General features: G+C 43.5%; 1 protein-coding gene across 1 annotated transcript in view; it reads right to left on the bottom strand.

Moving 5' to 3' along the window:
* tcf7l2 (transcription factor 7 like 2) overlaps positions 1-22,558 on the bottom strand; it is an 88,650-nt gene that overhangs the window by 2,512 nt on the left and 63,580 nt on the right. The window contains 9 exon segments of the mRNA XM_044178257.1: positions 3,037-3,109; positions 4,268-4,318; positions 5,027-5,075; positions 5,778-5,885; positions 6,243-6,405; positions 6,523-6,648; positions 10,964-11,050; positions 12,078-12,180; positions 14,854-14,986. Coding sequence (XP_044034192.1) covers positions 3,037-3,109; positions 4,268-4,318; positions 5,027-5,075; positions 5,778-5,885; positions 6,243-6,405; positions 6,523-6,648; positions 10,964-11,050; positions 12,078-12,180; positions 14,854-14,986 — 893 coding nt within the window.

Below are 22,558 nucleotides of genomic sequence, written 5' to 3'. Positions count from 1 at the left end.
GACATGAAGGAAAGATCACAGGTGAAGCACCTGGACAGGAAACAGCAGGGACATGAAAAGCACACACAGAGATGATGATGAGAGAACAAAATGAAGCAGATTAGATGCAGTAATGGTTGCTCTCTGGATGTAAACTCAGCCTTTCTTACAGGCAGAGCTACAGCTGGGGATCAGCCTGTTCTCTCCAGCAACACAAGGTTACTGGACCTGTCTCACTCCTCAACCTCTATCTGGCTCTACTCTCTCTTCTCCTGAGGGGACAGAGTTTGGATTTGAAGGGCGAAAAAGTCAACAAGATCCACACTACCTAGCATGTGCCCCACAGACACAAGTGTGTGTGCGTGAGGGGTCAAGGCATCATGTTTGCATTCCTGCCTGGGGTCGGAACCCTGCCCCTGTCTGCTTAGTCCTGAGGCCAGGCCCGTTGCGCTCAGCGGAACCCGATGAATGAGCATAGGAGGGAAGGGAGGGGGAGTTAAGAGAGTAGGGGATTGTTGCATTTATCTGTGGTGACTCTGCTCCAAAAGCTGTGTTCAGATTTGGTTAAGGGGGAATCTCTGCAACACCTCATCTTTACCCTGACCCTGGCAGTGACCCCTCTCTCAGCTCTCCATTCTATCACAAGGATGCCTGAGGGCCACAGAGTATAAGTATTTAAGACAGGGGCAGGGAGTAGGTAAAAAGAAGACTAAGGTGTTTAAAAAAGAAAGATCAAGGCTTTTTGAACATATAAGACTGATCTACTGTTTAATTAAGGTTGTCAAATCAAACCTTTTCCTGTAATTCTGAAGGGGAAAAATTCTACATAAACACGAACAGAGAGAGCAGATTACTGAGAATGAAGAGGAAGAGGGACATCAACGAATCACGAAACCTTGATCGCATGCTAGGGTGAAAGGCAGGCATGCATTTCCGATAAGCTCAACAGTACAAGCACACAACACCTGACAGTATAGAACACTAGGAAAGTCTGGAAAAGAGTGGGGATGAGGCTTTTAAGTGCATTCTACACTGACACCGTAGCACTGGGTGGTACGTAGTATTGACCGGCCGTAAAAAGGTATCATTTTGCCACTACTTACACATCTTGCTCTCAATAACTGTCTGTCAAACTGCAACAAATGAGCTAATATCCATTTTTTAACAGACATATCGATTCATAGTATGTGCCTGTGTATGTTATTGATTTCTCTGCCTCGGGGGAAATTACACCAGATGCATCTTTTAGGAAATGGAGCCCAGAGAGAACTTTTAACCTCTCGGCTCCTAAAACGAAGACTGAATTATCGCGTTTTCCCCTCTCCTGATCTCATGATCTGCTATTATTTTTTTATGGAATAATTCAGTATTTTGGATAATGTGTGTGTCAGCTAGAAGGGAAAAAAGAGAGCCAAGTGGAAACACCAACAATGGCGGACTGTGTGGTGGTGGGTGAGTGTGATGTCCTACTTATATCAAAGAAAATTTTAATACAAAAAAGTATAGGTATGTCTTGTTGGACATTTGAAATTGTGACAAAAACTGAGAAATGTCCTTTGAAATAGGTTTATAAACTGCTCAGAATTATCTCTTAATGTGACTGCAAAGTGCAGCAAAATGCAAAAATCATCTAACTAAATTTTGATTTCGAGCCGACCCATATAAATGATTAAAACAAATGAAACATGTAGCAGCAGAAACAATGTATTGCAATGGTTGGTGTTGAAGAGTTGTGTCAAGAAAGAGTGGGGCAGGGTGTAGTGCAAGCCAGACACAGAGAAGGGTATTACTTAGCAGAAACAAATACCTACCATGAAAATATTCCCAATTCAAAGACTGCTTGTGTCAGAACAGAAAGACAACAGGTAGGGACTAAGTAAGGGTTATTGAAGAGGAGTTTGGAGGAAGAAGAGGTGGAGAAGGAGGAGGAAGAGGGCACAGAAAAGAGTGTCACTGAGCAGGCCCTCAGAGAAAGCAGGGCTAAATTTGTAAGCATAACATTGTTATTCAAAGGACGCCAATTAGAACAAACATGACAGTTAAGATGGGAGGGAATTATCCACTGCCTGGAGAGAAAATGGATTTCAACCACAACAAGTCAGATTGTAAGAAATGTTATTCCAAATTACATTAGGAAACCATGATCTTGGAGCAAGATATTTTTTGGGATAAAATATTCAGTAATCTTATTTAGAAATCCATTTTCTGCCACTGGACTTGAACCGAGTTCAAGCCCAGTGGCAGTAAGGAAAAATTGCTTTGAGGGAATTTATAGCAGGAAGCTCCTCGGTAAGGAAAAGGAGCAGAAGAGTTTGCCATCTGTTACCACACTGATGGAAACAAGTTTTAGAGGGATATCTGAGCAAATAATCAAGGAGAAGAAGCTGCTCATTGTGGATGTCTTCCTCCCATTGGTACTACAGCAGTTATACCTGCATGGTTTGCACCATAAACTCAGCTGGTCAAGCCCGAACAAGGCACGACACTTCTTTGGGGTATTTGCATCTGTTAGCCAAAGAGGTAGACACAAACATACACACAGAGACAAAAAAAAAAGAACAAGAAAGAAAAAAGAAAATGTACACGTCATTGCACAGACAAAAACATGTAGCCAGGGCTTAGGTTTAGGCTGGCAACACTGGGATGTCCTCCATATTGACCAAGCCATCAGGTTCCAGATCCTCCAAGCCCCAACCTGCCAGTTTAGGATTTCTGACCAATGTCAGTGAGGCTTACTGTACTGTACATCCTGCAATGAAACCCCTGTAACCCCAGAAATGTTTCTTCAACACATACGCACAGACACCATTCATACCAACACTGGCATATGCTGTTAATACCCTTCTTCCCAAACAGGAGGTAAAAATCAAATAGTGGGAACCTAGAGATAGACCGGCAGGGCGTGGCTGGAGGAAGCTGAGAGGTCACGATAGCCTGGCGGGGCAGGGAAGAGAAGAGGAAGAAAAGGCAGCAGCAGGGAGCGAAGGAGGAAGTCCCAGTGTACATTTACCCAGCCTTCACCTGGCCCTGGCCAGTGCAAGCACACACCATACACACCTGCACGGGCCACACCAGTTATTCTGTTGATCGAGCCCAAAGCGCGCTCGACACTTCTTAGGAGCGCTCAGGTCTGATGCCACAACAGGGAGGGGAAGCCAGCAGAGAAGAGGAATAGAACCAAAATCATAAGGAAAAGAAATCAAAAAGAGGAGAGAATAAGGAGAAAAAACAGGTAACAGTGAATCTATGAAGCTTGGTAGTGGATTATTGTGCAAGAAAAAAACCCAAAACCCCCTTAAAGCCATTCTCAAGTGTGCCTTTAAAGATAGAACTGAACACAATTAGTGTGTTTCAGACATTAGTAAAATCAAAATGCGTGCAAATTATCAAATTATGACATTAATATGGAAATAGTTGCTTTCAAGTCATGTAATCTAAACTCTGACTGGAGTTAAAGCTGAACATATGAAGTGCTTATTTGGTCAAGAGGATATAAATGGAGCAAATGCAGATTGGATTAATTTACTGCTAGATGTTATCAGTGCACTATAGTTTCAAAAAGACAAGGTCAAGGTGGTAGAACTAGGCAGCAGTAGCAGACTGCTAAAACAGCACGGTCGTGAGTTAACCCTAGCTAGGGGAAGGATTAAAAAGGCTGGAACCTGAAGAGGGACTCTACTCCTTAGACCTGGCATCAAACAGTTGACTGTTTTCCATCAACATTGGCTGTCTGCTGCAGAAAAACTGGCAGTCACTTGCTAGCTCTACCCAGTAGCCGCGTCATTATCAGAATTAGAGCAGAGTGACAGCAGACTATTGTGGTGGACTGTTTGAGTCCAGGCCTTGTCTGAGTAGAGACAGATTTAAAGGGGGAGTGGGCCAAACTCATGCTGGCCTATAGGAAAGGCACAAGCGCAGTTACTGAAGCATATAGATTAAGGAGGTTTACCCTGACATCACATCCTTCAGGTCATACTCCACAATAATAATCTAACTTTATATCATCAGTTCCTCAGGCATACTGCATAGTGATTATGCCAAAATACAGAAAATGCTCTAAACTAAATAGCAATAAATGGAGATAAATTAAATGAAATATAATCTAGCTTTAAGTCAAATAAACAATAGCAACATTTTAAGAAAAGAAAGCAGCAAACAAAGCAAAAAGAGCATATTTCAAATAGATAATAGAATTTAATCTTCATTGATAAATAAATAAATATACATTAATAAAAAAGAAGAGAAAAAAAACAAGTTAGTAATTTAATACTCAAAATGACATTAGCACCTGTAATCGGAGGGAGTGAAAGGCAAGGGTTTGGAAAATATTCTCTGTGTTCTGAAAAAAAAGAACAGATAGAGAGGCCTTCAAGAAGAAATCCGTCACCAAACGAGCGCAAAATACATAACAAGTCGCCATTGTTCCTCACAATACGGTCAGAAGAACATGAATCATGAGAATAAAAATGGATAAATTATAGAATTAGCAAACCTCCTTAATTTAAAAGATGTAAGTGATTTTTCTTATTTTGATATAAAAGCATGCATGAAAGCAAGCAAGGGGCAGCCGAGCAAGCACACACACGCACACACACAAACACACACACACAGTACTGTAAGTGCAGTCTATCTGCAGGGCACAGGCATTATAAAACGGGGCCACGCACACAACACTAGCAAAGTTAATGGCTCTCAATGCTTCAACTTCACATTCTCAAAACATACATATCACAATACCAGAACGCTAAGGGGCAAAGTGGGGGTTGTCAAGAGGGGAGGTGAGAAGGAGTGTGGGGGGTCATGCATATTCAGTTGTTATTAGCTGAGGGAAGGAAAAGGGGGGTATTACAAGCAACTCTACCATTTAAATATTGCATTGGGTAGCATAACTATACCAAAAAAAAAAGAAAAAAGCCAGGCACAATAACACACACACAAAAGAAACATAACAAAAAAAACTAGCTTGACTTTTATCTTGCAAGATGTCACATCTGCCTGACACATGATGGGGCTCTTCTAATATGGGAGATAATTGCAGCTCACTTACCATTGCTCTCTGCTTGCTGCTTTTCCCTTTTTCTCTTCTTCCTTTTCCCCTGTTGGTTAGCCGCCAAAAAAATAGAAAGAAAAAAATAGACACAGACAGGAACCTTAGTTATTATATTGCAGAATGCCCAAAACATGAAACAGAGAATAGGACTCATCTTTGTGTTTACTTATTTATTCATTCATTCTTTCTCTGCTTTTTTTTTTTCCTGTCTCTGCCCTCCGGTTTGTAACAGCTACTGCAGGCCAGACCAGAATTCTCTCTCCTCTCTCTGTTTTCTGTCTTTTTCTGCTCTTTTCTTCTTTCTCTAATCTTTTGTCTTATTTTCCTCTTTTCTGTGAACATCTAGACATCTTGACGAGCTTCTGTTTTAGAAGACAGATTTCTCTAAGGCTGCTCATGGAAGACACCACTGGTCAGCTTGATCCCAAAACTGGACAAAATTGATGAGAATCTGCGCATTTATGTGTCAGAACAAAGTGTCTAGGGCACAAAACCTTCACTGCAGATTCATATAAACAACATCATGGTCAGACTTTGTTACAAATATTCCTTCATGTGATAAGAAGATGGGCTTAGGTCAAGGCAATTTGTCCAGTCTCAGATATACATATCAAAAGCAAATTACAGGAAGAAAGTGATCCCTCAGGCGGGATAAGAAAAAAGCAAAAGAAAGAACTCATTCTGGTCATGTCACCTAGTGAAAGGGGAAAAGAACAGGCCGTTACGACTTGTAAACTTAAAAACTTACATAGTTGTCTCGTGCTGACCAGCCTGGGTAGAGCTGCATGTGGAGCTGTCGCTCTTTCCTGGCCAGCTCATAGTACTTGGCCTGTTCCTCCCGCGATAGGGCGTGCCACTGTAAAATGAGAAACAAGACATAGAAAGAAGAAATAGAAAGATTTTCACCATGAACTGGAAAAATATAGGTGTGCAGGCTGTGAACTGGACTTGAATCTACAATATTGGTCCTCAGGTTTAATCTTCTAACAGGCCCGTGAATCCCAATGATTGATTACCACAACTCTGCTTGCCTTCTATTTCATCAGGCTGTTAACTGCCTTCACCTTAAATCCCAGGTGTAAATCAGCCCATGTTTAGAATAAAATTAGCAGGGCAAAGGATCCTGAGCACCAGGATTGACCAACATTGTAATAAACCCTTCAGTTTGACCATTACAGTGTTGGTGTGTTTCTAGTGATCTGTTAGGACTTACCCTCCGTCCCAGGATCTGGTTGATGGCAGCACTTTCCTTCAGTGTGCACTCAGCCACCACCTTGGCCCTCATCTCCTTCATGTAGAGCATGAAGGCGTTCAGAGGCTTCTTTATGTGGACCTGTTTCTTTTTCTCCTCTTCCTTTTTAGCGTCTGACTGTTTCCTGTGGAGGTACCAGTAGAGGTACGAGAGGGCAGAAAGGTGAGTAGAGTCAACTTACGACTGGTTCTAAGTCATATGAGACTGAAACATGAGTTTAGGGCAGAGAACGTCTACTCACGAGCTGTTGAGAGAGCTGATGTCACTGTGGGAGGATTCTTGCTTGACGTTGGGTGTGACGATGGCTGGGTGTGGGATGCCCGTGGTGTGCAAACTGTGGTGAGGGGGCACCATGTGTGGGGGGAACCTAGAGGACAGAAGACTGTGTAAATCGTCAGAATGGACACGGGTGAAATGAGAAGATGGAGCACATGTATACACAAGACTAAAGGGGCTAAATTCCATTCCCATCCTTCAATGATATATCAAACTACAAAAAAGTAATTTTTTCAATTTCTTTCATAGAAATGGAATTGGCCTTTAGTCACAAGAAAAGACATAAATGCACATACAAACATCCACATGAAAATGTCCAAGGCTGATTCCTGTATAATTATTCACAACCAATTAGGATAGATTTTACTACTCAAAATGAGTGAAAGGTCAAATGTCACACAACTTAATTTGATCAAAGAATCCACCCTGGACAGCTATAAACTTCACACAAAGGTATAACAGCAAATTATGGAAAACCATCACCAAACCATCAGCAAAATATGATGAAAGCTATATATATATATATATAGTGTGGCAATACGTAACTGCACCTATACACTAAACACCTGAGCCAAGTGCATTCACAACCTCACTGAGATTAATAATCTCTATCAAGAGTGTCTTAATCAATACAGGCAACGATTCATGTCATAGATTCGGTGAAACGTGTTGGCTTGAGGGCTCTATGCACCTTGAACTTTTCTACTCATAGTTAGAGAGAGATTGTATAGACTGATATATCAGTGCCATCCATAGCTTTTATCAGTGCTGAGACTGATTAAGCACTTCTCAGATCTAGAAGAACCCCCCTCACATCAGGTTTTTGAGGAAAAAGTTCTGCCTTAACAATTGTCACCTATGACAGCTGCGGTAATGGTTTCCAAATAAGATGACAGTGACAATGAAAATTTCTGTCTTTCATCTGTAGATTACAAATGCCAATGGCATAACTTCGATTCATTGTAATATTTGAGGAAACTGCATTTTTAGCAATTACACTGATATGAAAATGCCAGGTTTTGGAGGGGTAAAGCTTGAACCATTATCTCTTATCAAGGAATATTGCAGACTAGATTAAAATGTTCTATCAAAGTCTAGTATCACTTCAGGTATTGGGTCTCTATTTGCTTCCTTCCATTCGTTTCTGCCAATGCAGCACTGTCAGCAGCACTGACATTTTTATCTTCATCCCTCTACACTCCTATCATCATTTCATCATCTCCAACCGCTCCACATATCGAGGCCAGAAACCCTTATTTATGAAATCGTTTCACTGGCCAGAACAGAAATAAGACGCTGCTGTACTGTATGTGCCAGTGTATGTATGACACTAATTATTTGTGTCAGATTATTTGAACGTGTGCGCGTCTATCTGCCTGTGTATGTTTACAGCGCGACACCTCGGCTCCACGTGACCACACACAAATTTAAGAGAAGAGAGGAGGATGAAGATGAGAAGGAAAAAAAAGGAGAAATAATTCTTTTTTTTTTAAAAGCAGCTCATTATCCGCCTGTGTCTGGCTGCATGGCTCCGAGCCAGAATATAATGATGAGGATAAACTCGCCAGGAACAACTAGTTTCTGTTGGAGGCCATCTCAGGGGAATGCCAGTGCGCTCCCCCCTCAAACTCTTTCCCTCTTTTTCTCTTTTCCCCTCTTCTCCCTTCATCACTGACACACTGGTGTTTGTGCCATGTCATCCGTTGATGGGGAGCTCAGCAGCAGTGGCTGCATATCGCCCATCATTAGGGCTGCTGCATTTTCTACGCTCACTCCGTTTCCTCTCTCCCTGTTCACCTCCCTCCTTCTCTCTCTGTGCACAAAATTTCCTCTGTTCCAAGATGTATTTTTTCTCCTCTCCTTCTTCTTCTCAACTCCTCCCTGTCCCCTCACCACCTCCACACTCCTTCGCTTTCTCTCTCCCTCTCCCCCTCCTCCTGCTGCCACTGCATGGCCCAGGTTATGGTTTAAACATGATGGCCATCCCTTTGAAGCGTGGGGGCATCATCATCATCATCATCATCCAGGCTCATCAGCAGCAAGCAGCGCCTTGGACCAATTTAACCAGCACAGAGAGGGATACGCAGCAGAGACCCCCACCCATCCACCCATCCACCCACCCCAACCCCAGGGCTCCTACATCTCAATCTGAAAGGTAAGAATGGCTGGCGGTGTTGGGGTTGGGGTGAGGGGGAGGGGGGATCACTGCTGCAGCAAGCCCAGTGTCAGCCAGTGCCATTTAATTGCCAATGCGAACTAGTAGCCCCCGTGCCTGTTTAATGTATAATGATCCGGCCGGTGCGCTTCTCCCGTTCCGAAGGAAAAGAGAGGGAGCAGGATGATGGGCGAACATATCAAAGGGCAGGCTTAAGCATAAGGGGCAAAGGGGCCTTCACATCCTCCCACCTGTCACACATACATTCACTCACACACACACACACACAATATGGGGGACCTGCACTGGCTCCAACCCCATTATCAAAATAATGTCTTTCATTTGCTCCACTGACTGTCTACTCTCCTTGGCTCTTTTTCCTCCCGTCCTAAAAGAATGCATTTTTAACAGGACCTAGGTGTAAGGTGCTCATCGCAGGACTACGAGGTACCAGATTCATTCCCTGCATCCTAATTCAGTTCGGGCTACGGCACAGGGGACTGATACTGAAGCAGCGCGCTCCTGTAAAGAACTGGCTCCCGACAAGAGTACAAGGCCAGGATGTCTTTTCTCTCCGATTTCCTCCGCTCAGCCTGCTCCCTACAAATCGTTTGAGCTATCACACTAACAGTCTGGTCCATTCTTTGAACAAAATCAACTGGCTGAAGGCTATGTATGAAAGGATACTGCCATTTTGCTGACACAATTAGACATATTTTTGCTAGATTTAGTCAACAAATTTATTTTTTCCTCTCTGCCCTGTCAGAGACAGAATTTAGGGTGTTTTTTTCATGCATGAGGAGGGAGTTGGGGGATTTATTTTCTTTTTTTTAGATGTGTTAAACCCTCCCATTCTCCAGAGAGCTCCCAGAGCTCTCCATCTATTCAGTTATACTAATTCAATTAGGGGCCTCATCACAGGGCATTAGCTCTTCCCCATGGCCAGTCCCCCCGACATCCCAGCCAGTATATTCAATTAACTGCACTGGAAATAAGATGATCACAGTGTAGAGGCTGTCATTAAGGGACCAAATTAGCAGTCACTTAAAGCCCAGGTTGGCTGGGTACTGCTGCCAGATGCCTATGTCTGGACAGACCCAGCGTCTGACCCTTTGCGCCTGAGACTTGCTCGGGAAGGGCTGGGAGGGGCAAATCTTACTCTAATCCAGACACCCTTCTCTAGACTGAGTTTAAAAGTAAACGTTTGATGCAAGAAGGTATTTATATTTGAATCAGTAAAAGGATAGTTAACAGCAAAGAAACAGCTGCAAAAACTGGTTGAGCTTACAAACTCAGCTTTCCCTTATTCTCAGGGCTATGCTTTAAAAAAATGTCATTCCCCCTTGCGACTCCTGCCTCCCTGCATCTACATGATCCATCAACGTCACAGAGGTCTAAACACGCTGCTCTCAGGAGCTGCTTTTCCAATCAGGCTGTAATTAATCTAAAGCTTGGCCTCATCCCTAGACTCTAAACCAGCCCAGTCCAAAGTCCCCTGCTGCAAGGGTGTCTAGAGGGAAAGGAAGGAGGAGGAGCAGAGGGAGTGGAGTAGGAGGCTGTTTGTTTTTTGTGTTGTTGCTTTTTTGGCTCTTGCAGACCCACAAATCATGGGCTTTTAGTCATCCGAAATTAATTATGTTTGCTTCCCACCAATATAGAGGACATGTGTCCCTCAAGGGAACAGTAAGTAGTTTAACACCAACTGACACACACACACAAATGTATACAAGATGGCAACAAATACACATACCCCCCATGGGTGCACTAATGTCCACAGCAGCACTTGAGCTGGACCCTAATGGGCTGGACCAAATCACTATCCAAGTGTCAGGCCCTGGCTTATATTATCTAGTCCCCTTCAAAGTGTTGCTGTGTTTGTTTATCTGTCTGGCTGCTCAAACTCACAGCAAGGACATGCCCCAGCTCATTCCAGATTTGCCTGACATGCAGTGGGGGTAAATGTTCTTCAGGGGTCTCATTAGAAAATGATAAATATAATTAATATTTGAGCATGCTAGCTGGAGCCCCACACTGGAGAATTGGCCTTTTGAACACAGAGATGAGGAGTGTGAGCTCTCCTTAAGGGAGAAGTTGCTGCTCACTGTCTCTGCATGTGAGTGTGCATGTGTGTTGCTTGTGCAATGCCCTCACAGCCAACACAAACACACAACTGAATGTATGAGTAAGTGAGGAAGAGTGTGTGTGTGTGTGTGTGTGTGTGTGTGTGTTTAGCTCCTAGGGCTCAACTCACCTTGACATGGATGCATTGACAGTGAGGGCAGTTGGGTAGGGGTGTCTGAAACCCCCTGTTGTGATTGGATAAACAGGTTGACCTTGCCTGGGAAGGGGGAAAAAAAGAAGAAAGGCAAAAAGGTAAAGGAACAGGGTTGATGGAAGAGGAGAAGGTAAAGCCCTCTGTCTCTCTCCTCTCCCCACCGTGCGCCTCTTTATTCTCATTTGATCAGGACAAAAATCTAGGGGATTGCAGAGCGCAGATCAAAGGGAGGAAAACTCTGAACAATTTGAATGCCACAAATCTTGATGGCAATGGCTAATTAAATTTCATAACCCTTCGCTCGGTGTCGACAGAGTGGGGCCCTGTTCCTCCCCAAGCTGGAACTAGGTGTTTTGTTGTGATAATTAAAGACGAAGCGCGGGTCTCTTTAATGGAGCCATCACGCTAATTGAGGTCTACACATTCAAAGACAAACAATAATGAATGTAAATTTATACCAAAATAAAGTACAGCAAATCAAAGGGCGCCATGGCTGCGCTCAGGGCCTCTCTCGGTATTTAGATTGCGGTGAGAAAACATTAAATTAACAGAGCTTAATTTGTAGCCTTTTGTCATATTAACAAGTGTTGACAAGAGTTATCAGGGGAGAGCCCCCGTGTGGAATTGTAGGTAAAATACGGGCAATCATGGTTCATTACTCTAATTGGACCATACAGAGACATGCAAAATAGTATTTGCCACAAAGTAGCAAGTTGAGGTTAGTGAGGGCCTGAGGAAGCTGCAATGGGCTGTTGTGGTCCAGGAGTGAGTGTGTTAGAAAGTTAAAGGATCAAGTTTAAGTTTTAGAGGACTCAAACACAGAGAGAAGACCCACTCTGGGGACCAGGAGGAGACAGAGACAGCTTCCATAATTGGCTTTGTGTACATAAAGACCAACATCCTGCTGCACAGTGTACACACATGTAAGGTAATATCTGCTTTTATTGTTTACTGTTTTTCGCTTTAATGATTTGGCTTGATATACAGTTTATGCTTATTAATTATTTATAATATGTGGGTGCTGCTAGCCTTTTCACACAACTCATAAAAGGATACAGTAGAAAGAGTAATAAAAAAAAGATTTGCTTACTGTGGTACTAACCATCCTAGCGGATGGGGAATCTGGCCGACGGTGCCAGGTGACAGTGGGTAATAAGGAGATATATCTGGAGGATGTGGAGGCCTTGGAATTCCTGTGGAAGAAAGAGGGTGACAGGAGCAGAGAGGAGGTGGACAGAGAAGATGATGACAGAGAGAGAACCAAATCTTTGTCAGTGCTGAATTTATTCTTTGTTGAGTTTCACATCTGAATGGGGCAGACATCACAGGAGTGCAGATGGGAGGAAGAGGAGGAGGAAGAGGGCTTGTTGCTCGCATGTACACAGTGCTAAATCACACTTCCTGATCAAAGGCCTTTGAGGCGGCAGTGGCGGCACAATGTGTTGGAAGAGGCAGAGGGGAGAGAGGTGAGGAGAAAACACCAACACAATTCTTGTCGCATTTGTCTACTGATTCAGAAGACTAATGATATAAAATGACTGAGGTTTGGAAGTTAACAGAACACAACAATATAATTAAAGCCTTCTCTGTGATCAGAGAGCTGCTAATACAGGACTACAGGTTGAGTCAGGCAGATTTACACTGGCATACTGGGTGGACGGATATGCATTTTACCTGATATTATACATAAACCAATAATAGAAACATGCTTTTGACTGATAAATGGCTACTTCAATAGCTATACGTTCAGTGTTACCATACGTTTTGACACAGTTAATGACAATGTGAAACGTGGTGTATGTATTGGCTCGTCGGTCTCTGATACACTGACTCAGATTTATCATAAAAACCGCAGTGAATTTTGTTTGCTATCCCCTGCAGACAAACAGTGACAAAGATGTCAAATTTAAGGACAGCTCTTGTTGAGGGCATCGCCAAGCAATCACAGCTTTCACGGTGTTGCCTTTACTTTCTGTGGCAGCTGACAGGCGAAGAAACTGCATCGACAAGCTGCCCTGAATGAATGCCTTGAAAAGGTCTCGTACACAGCCGGGTGTAAAAATAACTTTCTCTCTCATGACAACTTGAAACAGGGAACACTAGACGTGTAAAAGCACAGCAAGGAGGTGTGTGCGCTTAGTAGAACAGGAACTGGGGGACTTTCATTTTGGCTGATGTGATGTTTCTTACACACAGCTGGCTTGCCTGTGCAGCTGTTGTTGCAGATATTTTGACCAGTGCTAGGACGGCCAAATTACAGATAAGAACTTGGCCAGTGTCAGTGGTTACACCCAAAGTCTGCAGCTGATCCAGGTTACCCAGGAACTGACTCTTGACAGGGATTGACAGGGATGGACAATGTGCTGTGCAGCAGTTTGTGTCTAAGCTGAAAACTTTTCTTGGATTACTACTACTAATAACAAAGGCAAGTTCTATTAAAAAGGAAAGCCTTATGAACATTATCCCATCACCACCCAGCGCTGAAGACCTAATATCGCTCATTAATTAATTAAACACTGAGCCCAATTAAGCAGCCCCATTAAGCACTACATTAAACAGCAGCTGGCGCATTATTTCCCTCTTGTAAGGACCATCATAATAAGGGAACATTATTACCTAAAACATTGACTGAATCCACCAGAGACCATAGGAAAGCATGAAATTATTCACTGCACTGAAAATGCATTAACCTGAAAGGACTGGCTGGAATGAAATGAAATTGCCTAAAAATGTATGCTGAATGGTTGTGGGAGAGAGATGTGTGGGCAGAATCTGACTGCTAAACATGGACACTGCAGGATCAACAGGCTGTAAAGACGTAACTACACTTCTGACAGGGTTGATAATTAAAAACCTGTATAAATCCCAGTGCTCAGGTCACATCTTCCATTTTGAGGATTTTTGTGTACGTAGTCGAAGACATAATTCCTAACAGACAGTCTTGAGGATTCTGTGTGTTTAATGCTCTCTGGTATTTAGATGAAAGGACCTCCAACTACAGTGTCTGTCCTGTTTTGAGTCTTGGCAAATAGAGTTGCGGTCATGAGAAGTTGTGGTTGTTTGCTGAATTCCATGTTTTACGAGAAGTTTATGAGCCACTGTTCAGGTTCTTGTTCTCAAATGTAAGGCCACTTTCCAGTGAAGCCAAACCATGTTCATGAGCATTATAGCTAAATCAATCAGTAACAGATGAGAGCAGTGGTTGTCAACAAGAAGCGCTTGAGATGACTATGACTTTGTCCTGCTATCTATCAGGATCTCGTAAACAGTCCTAGTTATGTTTCTGAGGTCATTAAATAAGCACTTAATGAAAAACATTTCTATTTCATAATACTTCTTCACATAATACAGTTTATGGGTGGTATCAATATTGAAAAGGATAGTAGTTTAAACAATACAATCTACTCTACAGAATACCTGTATTGTAAACATGGCACTTGAATTATGTTTTAATCTTGAATTGTTTTTAAAAGAATGTGTCTACAGACAGACAGACAGACGCCAGCAAGACAAAGTCCTGAATATGTGAGCCATGGTGGCAGGGCAAAATAAAACATTTACATTTACACACCCACCCATCAGGGCGGGTGTGTAAATGTAAATCTAAGAGTTAAAGTGTCTTATCTAAGGAGAGCTGCTTCTGTGGTTCTCTCAACTTCTGAGACTTATTTTTTAATTTTTTGATACGTATTGGGGCGTATAGTAGTTTCATCCTGACACCTTTAAAAACACACTGTACTGTTTTCTAATGGTGTTTTTTGTAGGAATCGAGTAGCATGTTGAAAATGAAATTCTATTTTGAATAAAAATCTCCACACATCAGTCAAACATACATGCATGCAGTGGAAAAATACTTTGGGCTGTACCTGTTTTGGGATCCACGTCTGTCTGTAGGTGAGGTGGGGGGTTCCCCGGTGTGAAGTGCTCATTGCTGTAGGTGATCAGAGGCGTGAGAGGGTGCACATGGTGAGGGTGCTGTACCACTGGAACCTTATTAGACTGAGAGAAAGAAGAAGGATACAGAGAGAGACAGATAGACAGTAATAAAGAGAGAGAAAGGGGGAAAGAAAAAAAGGCCAGGGGGTTAATATTTGGGTTAGGGGTTGGATATTGCAGGCGCTTGCCACAGAATTACAACTTGGTCTGAAGGCTCTCGAAAGAAGAGCTATCAAATTCTGGGTCCTCCCAAGGCGCCAAACCACCAAGCCACAGTGAAAATAGTGTGGTTTGTAATTAAAAACACTTCTGCGGTGTCACGATGGAATTTAGTAACACAATCTAAGAGGCTTGGGGGGTTGCCAGTTCACATTTGGGTCTGATGTGTGATGAGGCACTTTTAACCACGGTTGCAGTGAAGTAATCGATCATCTGTAAACCACGAAATCAAGGCAGCACGTGTAAATCCACAGTCATTAGCAGCTCCAGTCAGCGCTCTGCACGGCTCGCCTCCTCCCTGATCTCGAGCCTCCTCCTGGTCTCCCCTCTTCCTCGCTCCCCTTCCCTCATTTATTCCCCCAGGGCCCAGTTCATGGAGGGTAGGGGTGTATTGTAATAAAAGGGTTAGGAGAGAGGAGGTGGGGCTGAAAATCCATTTCTGCATTTTTGCCAAATTAGTTTTAGCTATGTAATCTTCTCTTTGTGCTCCTAAGTGGTGCAGACCCCTTTTTTCAATTACCCAAAGATTACAGTGGAGCTTTAGGGGTGTGCTGCCGTGGGCCCCTGTGTTAACCGGAGCTCAGCCCCTCTCATCAGGCCAGGCCGAGTCAGACACTAATACACACAGTCCCCGACCACAAGATAACCAGATTAGAGCTCTGCTGTAGATTAGGCTGGTGGAAGAGGCTGCTCTCGCCTCTTTACCCACACATCCTTATCCTGCCCTCAGCAGTCAAAGAAGCAGCACTAATCAGGCTTATCATAACATGGATGATATGTTCAGAGGGAGTGAGACACCAAGCTGCTTGTGTGTGTGTGTGTGTTCAATCTGCTCTTTCACAGGCCACACACCCTCATTAGCGACTTTAAACCATGCAAGAAAGAAAAAAAAAACCTCCACTGTGGCACATTTCCAGCAGACTTTGAAAAACATTAATGGGAGGCATACATACATAAGATGCTCAGTTCCCGATGCTCATTGTCAATACAAATGCAAAGCTGTGGGCCCAGGGCGAGACAAATGTGAGCAGAACTTAATGCTATAAACTAATCATCTGCCTGGGCTGTTTGAGGCTGAAGTTAATATCGGGCCCGTGCGAGATCCTAATACATCAACAATCCATTCAGAGCCCTGTGCTAAATTTTCACTGGGTAGTTAAAGCTGTCCATCTGTATAGTCCGTACAAGCCTGGCCATCTAGACCTCTATTCTGTAGTGGCAGTGGGGGGGGGGGCATTCCCTATTGCCATAGTTCCAATGAAAGATTAATGAACCCCAGCAGAACTCCAGGGAGGCAGAGAGACTCCTGGGACTCATTCACAGCCCTCAGCTGAAAAGGCTATGGAGAAGAGAAGGAGAGAGGGGTTGGGGGTGTGTATATGTGTTTGTGTGTGTCGGGGGTGGAGGGGGTGGTAGGTGGAATGGGATTCGTTAAAAAGAAACACAAACCAAGGCACTCCTCGTTGCATAGGGGCTCCTGATCTGATCTTACATCTAGAATAGAGGGATGAAAAAGTGGTAGAACTGGTAGAAAAACGATCAGGATGGGGGTTATGACAGCTGCCAAATGCAGATGATGAGTCGGCAGCTGAATGCTAGAGGATGGCCTCTGTCTTCCTCTCTCTCGCTCCCTCTTTTTCTCTTGTCCCCCCCATCTCTCACCTCCTAACCTCCTCCTTCACGACTCCCCGCTCCTCCCTCGGGTAATGATGTGAAAGAATGTTGTCAATTCTTCATCTCTCTGTGCTGAAAAGCTTTAGTGGCCATTTAAATGAGTTCTTTTGTCCAGAGGCCCCGGCCATTGAGAGGACAGTTCAAAATGCCCATCCGTTGAGTCCACATTTAGACAGAGGGTGTTAGAGAGGGTGTGTATGGGACTGAGAGAGAGAGAGAACAGCTAGAAGCCAGACAATTTACATCATAGTCACTTGTGGTCTAAGAGTGTGCTCCTTTTTTTCCTGAAAAGCCCAGAGTGAGGCAAATAGCAATGGGCTGGACTGGCTGCTGACTGCACAGACAGTGGCTGAATGTGAAGACAAGCAAAGAACATAGTTGGTAGTATGTATGTTGGTGGCTTTTGCTACTTTCCAATACAAAGCAGACTGTTTAATGAATTGGCATCTCCCTTTCTATCTTTTTACATTCCTTTAGAGGTCTTCCCTTTGAGTTCTATCTGCTGATAGGGGTGAAAGTCAGGAAATCTGTTGCCAGTGCCATCAGTCAAACTCACACCCATAGTGTTGATCACCCGATGCATATATAGTCAGTCAGCTGATGTGGACTTCCTGTGGTTTCATGTCTTCAATAAGCTCACCTGCTCACTCTACATGCCATGTGATCATCGCACACGCAGTAGCATCCACTTTGTCTCCTGCTGACGTCAATGCAGCACCCGGTGGTCCCTTCCGAAGGGAGGCCCAGCACCTGCCCTGTGGCCACTGTGGGACAATACAAGCCCAGGACCCGTCTGGCTGGCTGCTGGGTGCTTTAGCCGTACAGAGCACATAGAGCGCAGAGAAACAAAAGCAGGCAACGTGGGAGGCTTTACTCTCTCTGCTCCACAAAAGCCAGGGGAAAAGAAAGAACATTTCCTGCCCCTACACCCCTGCTGACTTGCATCCTTCCCACCACCTCTGTCATTACAACAAACAAATATAGCAGAAGACAAACAGATACACTGCTCTATAGTTATGATGACCTGATTCAAGCCTCAAAAAGAGATTTTGCATTCAAAAGACCCTGCAGAAAAAGAACACACTCTTGTAAGAACATCAATGAACACATTGACTCTTTCCACGTCCAGGACACATACAGCGCCTGCTGTTGAGGAAGGCCAGCACTGTGAAGTGCAGGCAGCACACTTAAATACAGCAGACACAAACAGAAGCAGTAGTTGCCGCCTCTGGTTATGTTATTGATATTGCCCCGGCTCTATTTATTCTATTCTATTCTTCTATTTCCAGCTGCGAGGCTCATATGCTCAAAGGAAAGGAAAGGAAGCTTATATGCATTTGTATTATGTTTTTTATGCCATTGTGGTCACCCTCTATTCACAATGGTGTTTCTCTACAATACCTGTACATCTACTAGGCATTGATGGCTAACAAACACAACTATTTTTTGGTCTCAGAATTTCTAACAATGTAACTCTGAAAGTGTTAAACTAATTTCATAAGCTGCAGTGCTGGTAATACCTGAATACTAGCTCAAGTGCAAAATATTTCCTGTACTAGCTGGTGAGAAATGCTGTTCCGCCACTGTGTGAAAAGAGCCTTTTGGAAGTGGACAAATGAATGAGCTGCTTCAAGTCAGACCTCTGGGGAGGGAGAGTGGGATACAGGAGAAGAGAGAGGGGGTGAGAAAGTGACAGCAGGACAGAGTGAGACAAAGGGAGGGAGACAGAGAGGTGCAGGCCGGACAGGAAAAAGCTGTTGGCCTTGCATTTCCGCCTGGTGGCACCTCGCAGGGCCAATTTGAGCCCTAAATGTGAAGGTGGCGACCTTGCGGCCCCAGGGGGGTGGCTGGGCAGGGGACTAGAGCCTCTGTCTCTCTGCTTTATGTCATTATATGATGAGTTGTCACAACAACTTGCGGGGCGCTAATGAGCTGTAGTGAGGCCGGGGCAGGGAAAGGAGGCCAGGAAGAGAGGAGATAGATGTGGGGATGACAGTGCTGTGATGGATTGGGGTCCTCTCAGGCCTCCAAATTCCAAAGCAAGCAGAAAAAGCTGCCAGAGCGCCCTGAGCCTCTCCCAGAGCGTGCAAGTGGCCTACGTCCAAGGCACATGGAATGACACCACACAGAAAACACACACACAGCAGCAATACTTGGGAGAGGAGTCATTTGTATGTGTGTGTGAGCCATTTGATTTGAGCAAAACAAAAAGTACAAACTGTGCTGCCACCAATCTAATGAATCATCTGGTATCATTCAATGTCGTCCTGTTGAAATCTGTTTACACACGATTGCTGTTTTCCTTTGGGAGGTATAGAGTGCCCCCTCCAGGCTAAAGATCTTCATCTCCTAGCAAACTCTATATCATACCAACCAATGTTCATACACACACACACACACACACACACACACACACACACACACACACACACACACACACACACAAAAGCCCTGGTAGAACTCAGTCAAATCAATCCTCAGATTCAAGCAGACAACTAAAGGAATACTTAGAGATTAACGGCAATGGAATATGAAATGCTCTGACAAATTAAAGGCTTATCAGAGCCACAATCTTCCAGCATACCATGCTGATTAAAAATCCCTGAAGAAATAATATTTCTTGGTTAATCATTAGAGAAAAAACTCTCCACAATATCAAGAACCTGGGAATTGTAGGGTGGAGCAAAAGAATTTAAAAAGCAGATATGGAGGTGTTGATCAGTTTTCTCTTGCAAAGAAGATGCGTCTCTGAGGGCAAGGGGCTCCCGAGACCACAGTATATTTAAAAGTTAATCTATTCACTTTGCTGCAGTGACATGCCGACTGCTTGATCAGAGCACTGAACAAAAATATTATGTGGGCCAGAGCCTTTGCTCCCATTCCTCCTGCTCTCTTCACTAGCACTCAAGTCGTTCGTCACCATTTATTTTTGCTTCCCATCTTTGATAGTCGGCACATCAAATAGAATCGCAGAAAGGACATGTTCTGATATGTCACAGATAAATAAAACTGCACACAAATAGCTTAAATATGAAGTGGTATTTGGTAGAACTGTTGTATCTGTGAAGACAAATCGCCTCTTAGACACACGTGTGTTAAAGCTTTTTCTTTTCAATGTAAACAGCCTCTTGAGCTCTCATACCTGAGTTAAAGGGGCTTCTCTAAGAGGTGATATTGAATCACAGTGTTAAGAGCCAGAGCCAGACTGAATTCTGCCATTTGAAATGCAATCAGCCCCTCAGAATTTCAGTTGAAAGCCAAGCAATTAAGAATTTGAATTGGATGGCAACATTAACAAAGGAATATGTTAATCTGTGAGGTTATTGAAATCTTATTTTACATTTCATGAGCTTGATCAAATAATGTTTTGTCAAGTAAATAATATTCCTCTTGAGAGAATCATGTTTCTGAAAATGTACTTTTTAAATAAATTTAGATACACTGTTTATAATATTTATTATTTAGGCCTCAATTTAAGTGTATTAAAAAATAAATAATTTAAAGGTGTGTGACAATTACAGAAGTATGTGGAGCACCAATCTTGTAGATTCCATGGTTTGAGCAATTAGCATGCATATATAATTAGCATGCATGAACACACACAAAACGCTACACAAACATACACACAAAAGTTTTTCTTTGTGACAGAATATTTTAAACACTTACAAATCTGATGACCACAACTCCCTCCAACCAAATACCAACCCCCTCCCTTCCCCTCACCAACCTACTACCAACCTGCACTACACCAACAACAACCTGTCAGAATAATGCTAAAAGACTTCAGTGGTAAGAAAAAGCAGAGACAGTGAAGAAGCAGGGGAGCAGTGCTGCATTACTCACCCAGCTGCTCAGATTGAGGTGCCAGCAGCCCACCTGCTGGAGGAGAGAGAGCCCCGGGCCCAGGACTCCTGCCTTGGCTCCCATCTCCTCCGGCCCGGCTGAAGCTCCATCCCGTGGGTACATGACCCCTTCAGTCCCACCCCCGCCCCCGTCTCCTCCTCCTCCTTCCACCTGGCCCCCCCAGATCCTCCTTCCCTCTCTACGCCGGGGAGAAGCACTCTTGCTTCTCTTGGTCGCTTCTCTCCTTCACTTCTCCTCCTTCTTTGTCTTTTCCTTCCTTGGCTCCTTCCTCCACTGTGTGCGAGTGTGTTGCTGGGCATGTGTGGTGTGTGTGCATGTGTGTTTATCGTCCCCCCTCTCTTTGCACTTGGTGCTGCGGCCGGCTGACCATTGTTCCCCCAGGTTTTGACATTAGAGTGTGTGTATCTCTTGAGGCGTCTAGAGCAGGCTTAGGGTCTGAGGCCTAGTTTCCCCATATACACACACACACAGTCACCACAATCCTCCCCACCCACCCACATCCATCCTTAAAAAATCCCCAAAAACCCTCACTCTAACCACAGAAGCCCTTGCTCTTAGCGGCCAGCAGTCTCCTCTTCTTTCTCAGTGAAAGTTTTGATGCCGGTGACAAAAAGTACAAGAAGTGAGAGCCAGACAGAGAGAAGGAAAAAATTACTGTGAGCAGCTTTTCAGCACTGCAGCAGTCTTCCCACAAGCAATACTCCAGAAAAAAAAATATACTCACAAACACAGACACAAACAAAAAATCAGTTATTACCCAAATCCCTGCTGTACGTTGGGTCTGTGTATGTGTTTCTTAGAGTATGTGTGTGTGTATGTGTGTGGGCTCTGCTGTGCCTCCAGGATGCCCAGAGACGAACTGGCAGCTTGAAAAGCTTTGGCTACAAGGTAAAGCGAGCAAGGCGAGAGATGGAGACAAAGAGGAGAGAGCAGGAGAGGGAGAGAGCTATAAGGGAAAAAAAAGGAACAAGACACAACAACATCCACAAAGGGAGGGCAGGCTCAGCAAAGTGTGGCCAACAGTCACTTTATCTGTGTGATGCTGACAGTCCCCTCTTCATACCCACTTTCAGGGGGGAAACCGAGGAGAGGGAGAGAAAGTCTTCACTCTGACATGGACGTGGCACCTTTCGTCGCAATCCTTTTTATTCCCCCCCCCCCCACAGTCTTTTTTCTAAACAATACCTTAGATTGGAGAACAATTCTTCTCTTAACTCCCCCCTCAACTCCATTCAAGGCCTCAAGCCCCTCCTCACTGCCCTCTTCTCTCCATTTTCTTTTCTCTGCAACTATTTCACCTTCATATCCATTATTCTTCTGAATACTAAAGTCAAATGATGATCTTCACATAGTCAAAACTTCTTTCAACAAGCGCAAAGAAATTCAAGAGATCTGTTGGCCAGCAGTGCATACACAGACAAGATGCATTAAAGGGGAATTCCATCAAACATGACTTTTAATTTGTTATTTTGGAAAACTAAACATGTTCCTAAAATTAGCTTTAAAATGAAAAAAAAAAATGTATCAATCAAAAAATTCAATAAAATCTTTTAATTGTTTTTCTTGAGATGGCTGAGACAAATGATTTGTTCCCACATTAAATATTTAATATTAGGGAAATATCATCTAGATGATTAATAAAGGAACAGAAAAAAATAATGAAACACAATAAAAAAATATTAACCTCAGATAAAGAAATGTTATTTTTCATAGGAACTTAAAATTTTAAAAACTAATAATTTTAACAGAATTAACTGTTTCTAAATGTAAGGATGATTTTGAGTTATACATAATATAATTAACTAGACTTGTCATCCTTTACTTTCCTTTTATAACCTCTAATAACCTGAACCTGACTAATGACCATGACAAATTAAA

This window comes from Siniperca chuatsi, linkage group LG20 (genome assembly GCF_020085105.1).
Source record: "Siniperca chuatsi isolate FFG_IHB_CAS linkage group LG20, ASM2008510v1, whole genome shotgun sequence".
Classification (NCBI taxonomy): Eukaryota; Metazoa; Chordata; class Actinopteri; order Centrarchiformes; family Sinipercidae; genus Siniperca; species Siniperca chuatsi.
Note: the sequence above shows the minus strand (reverse complement) of the source record. Positions and strands in the feature narration are given on the sequence as shown.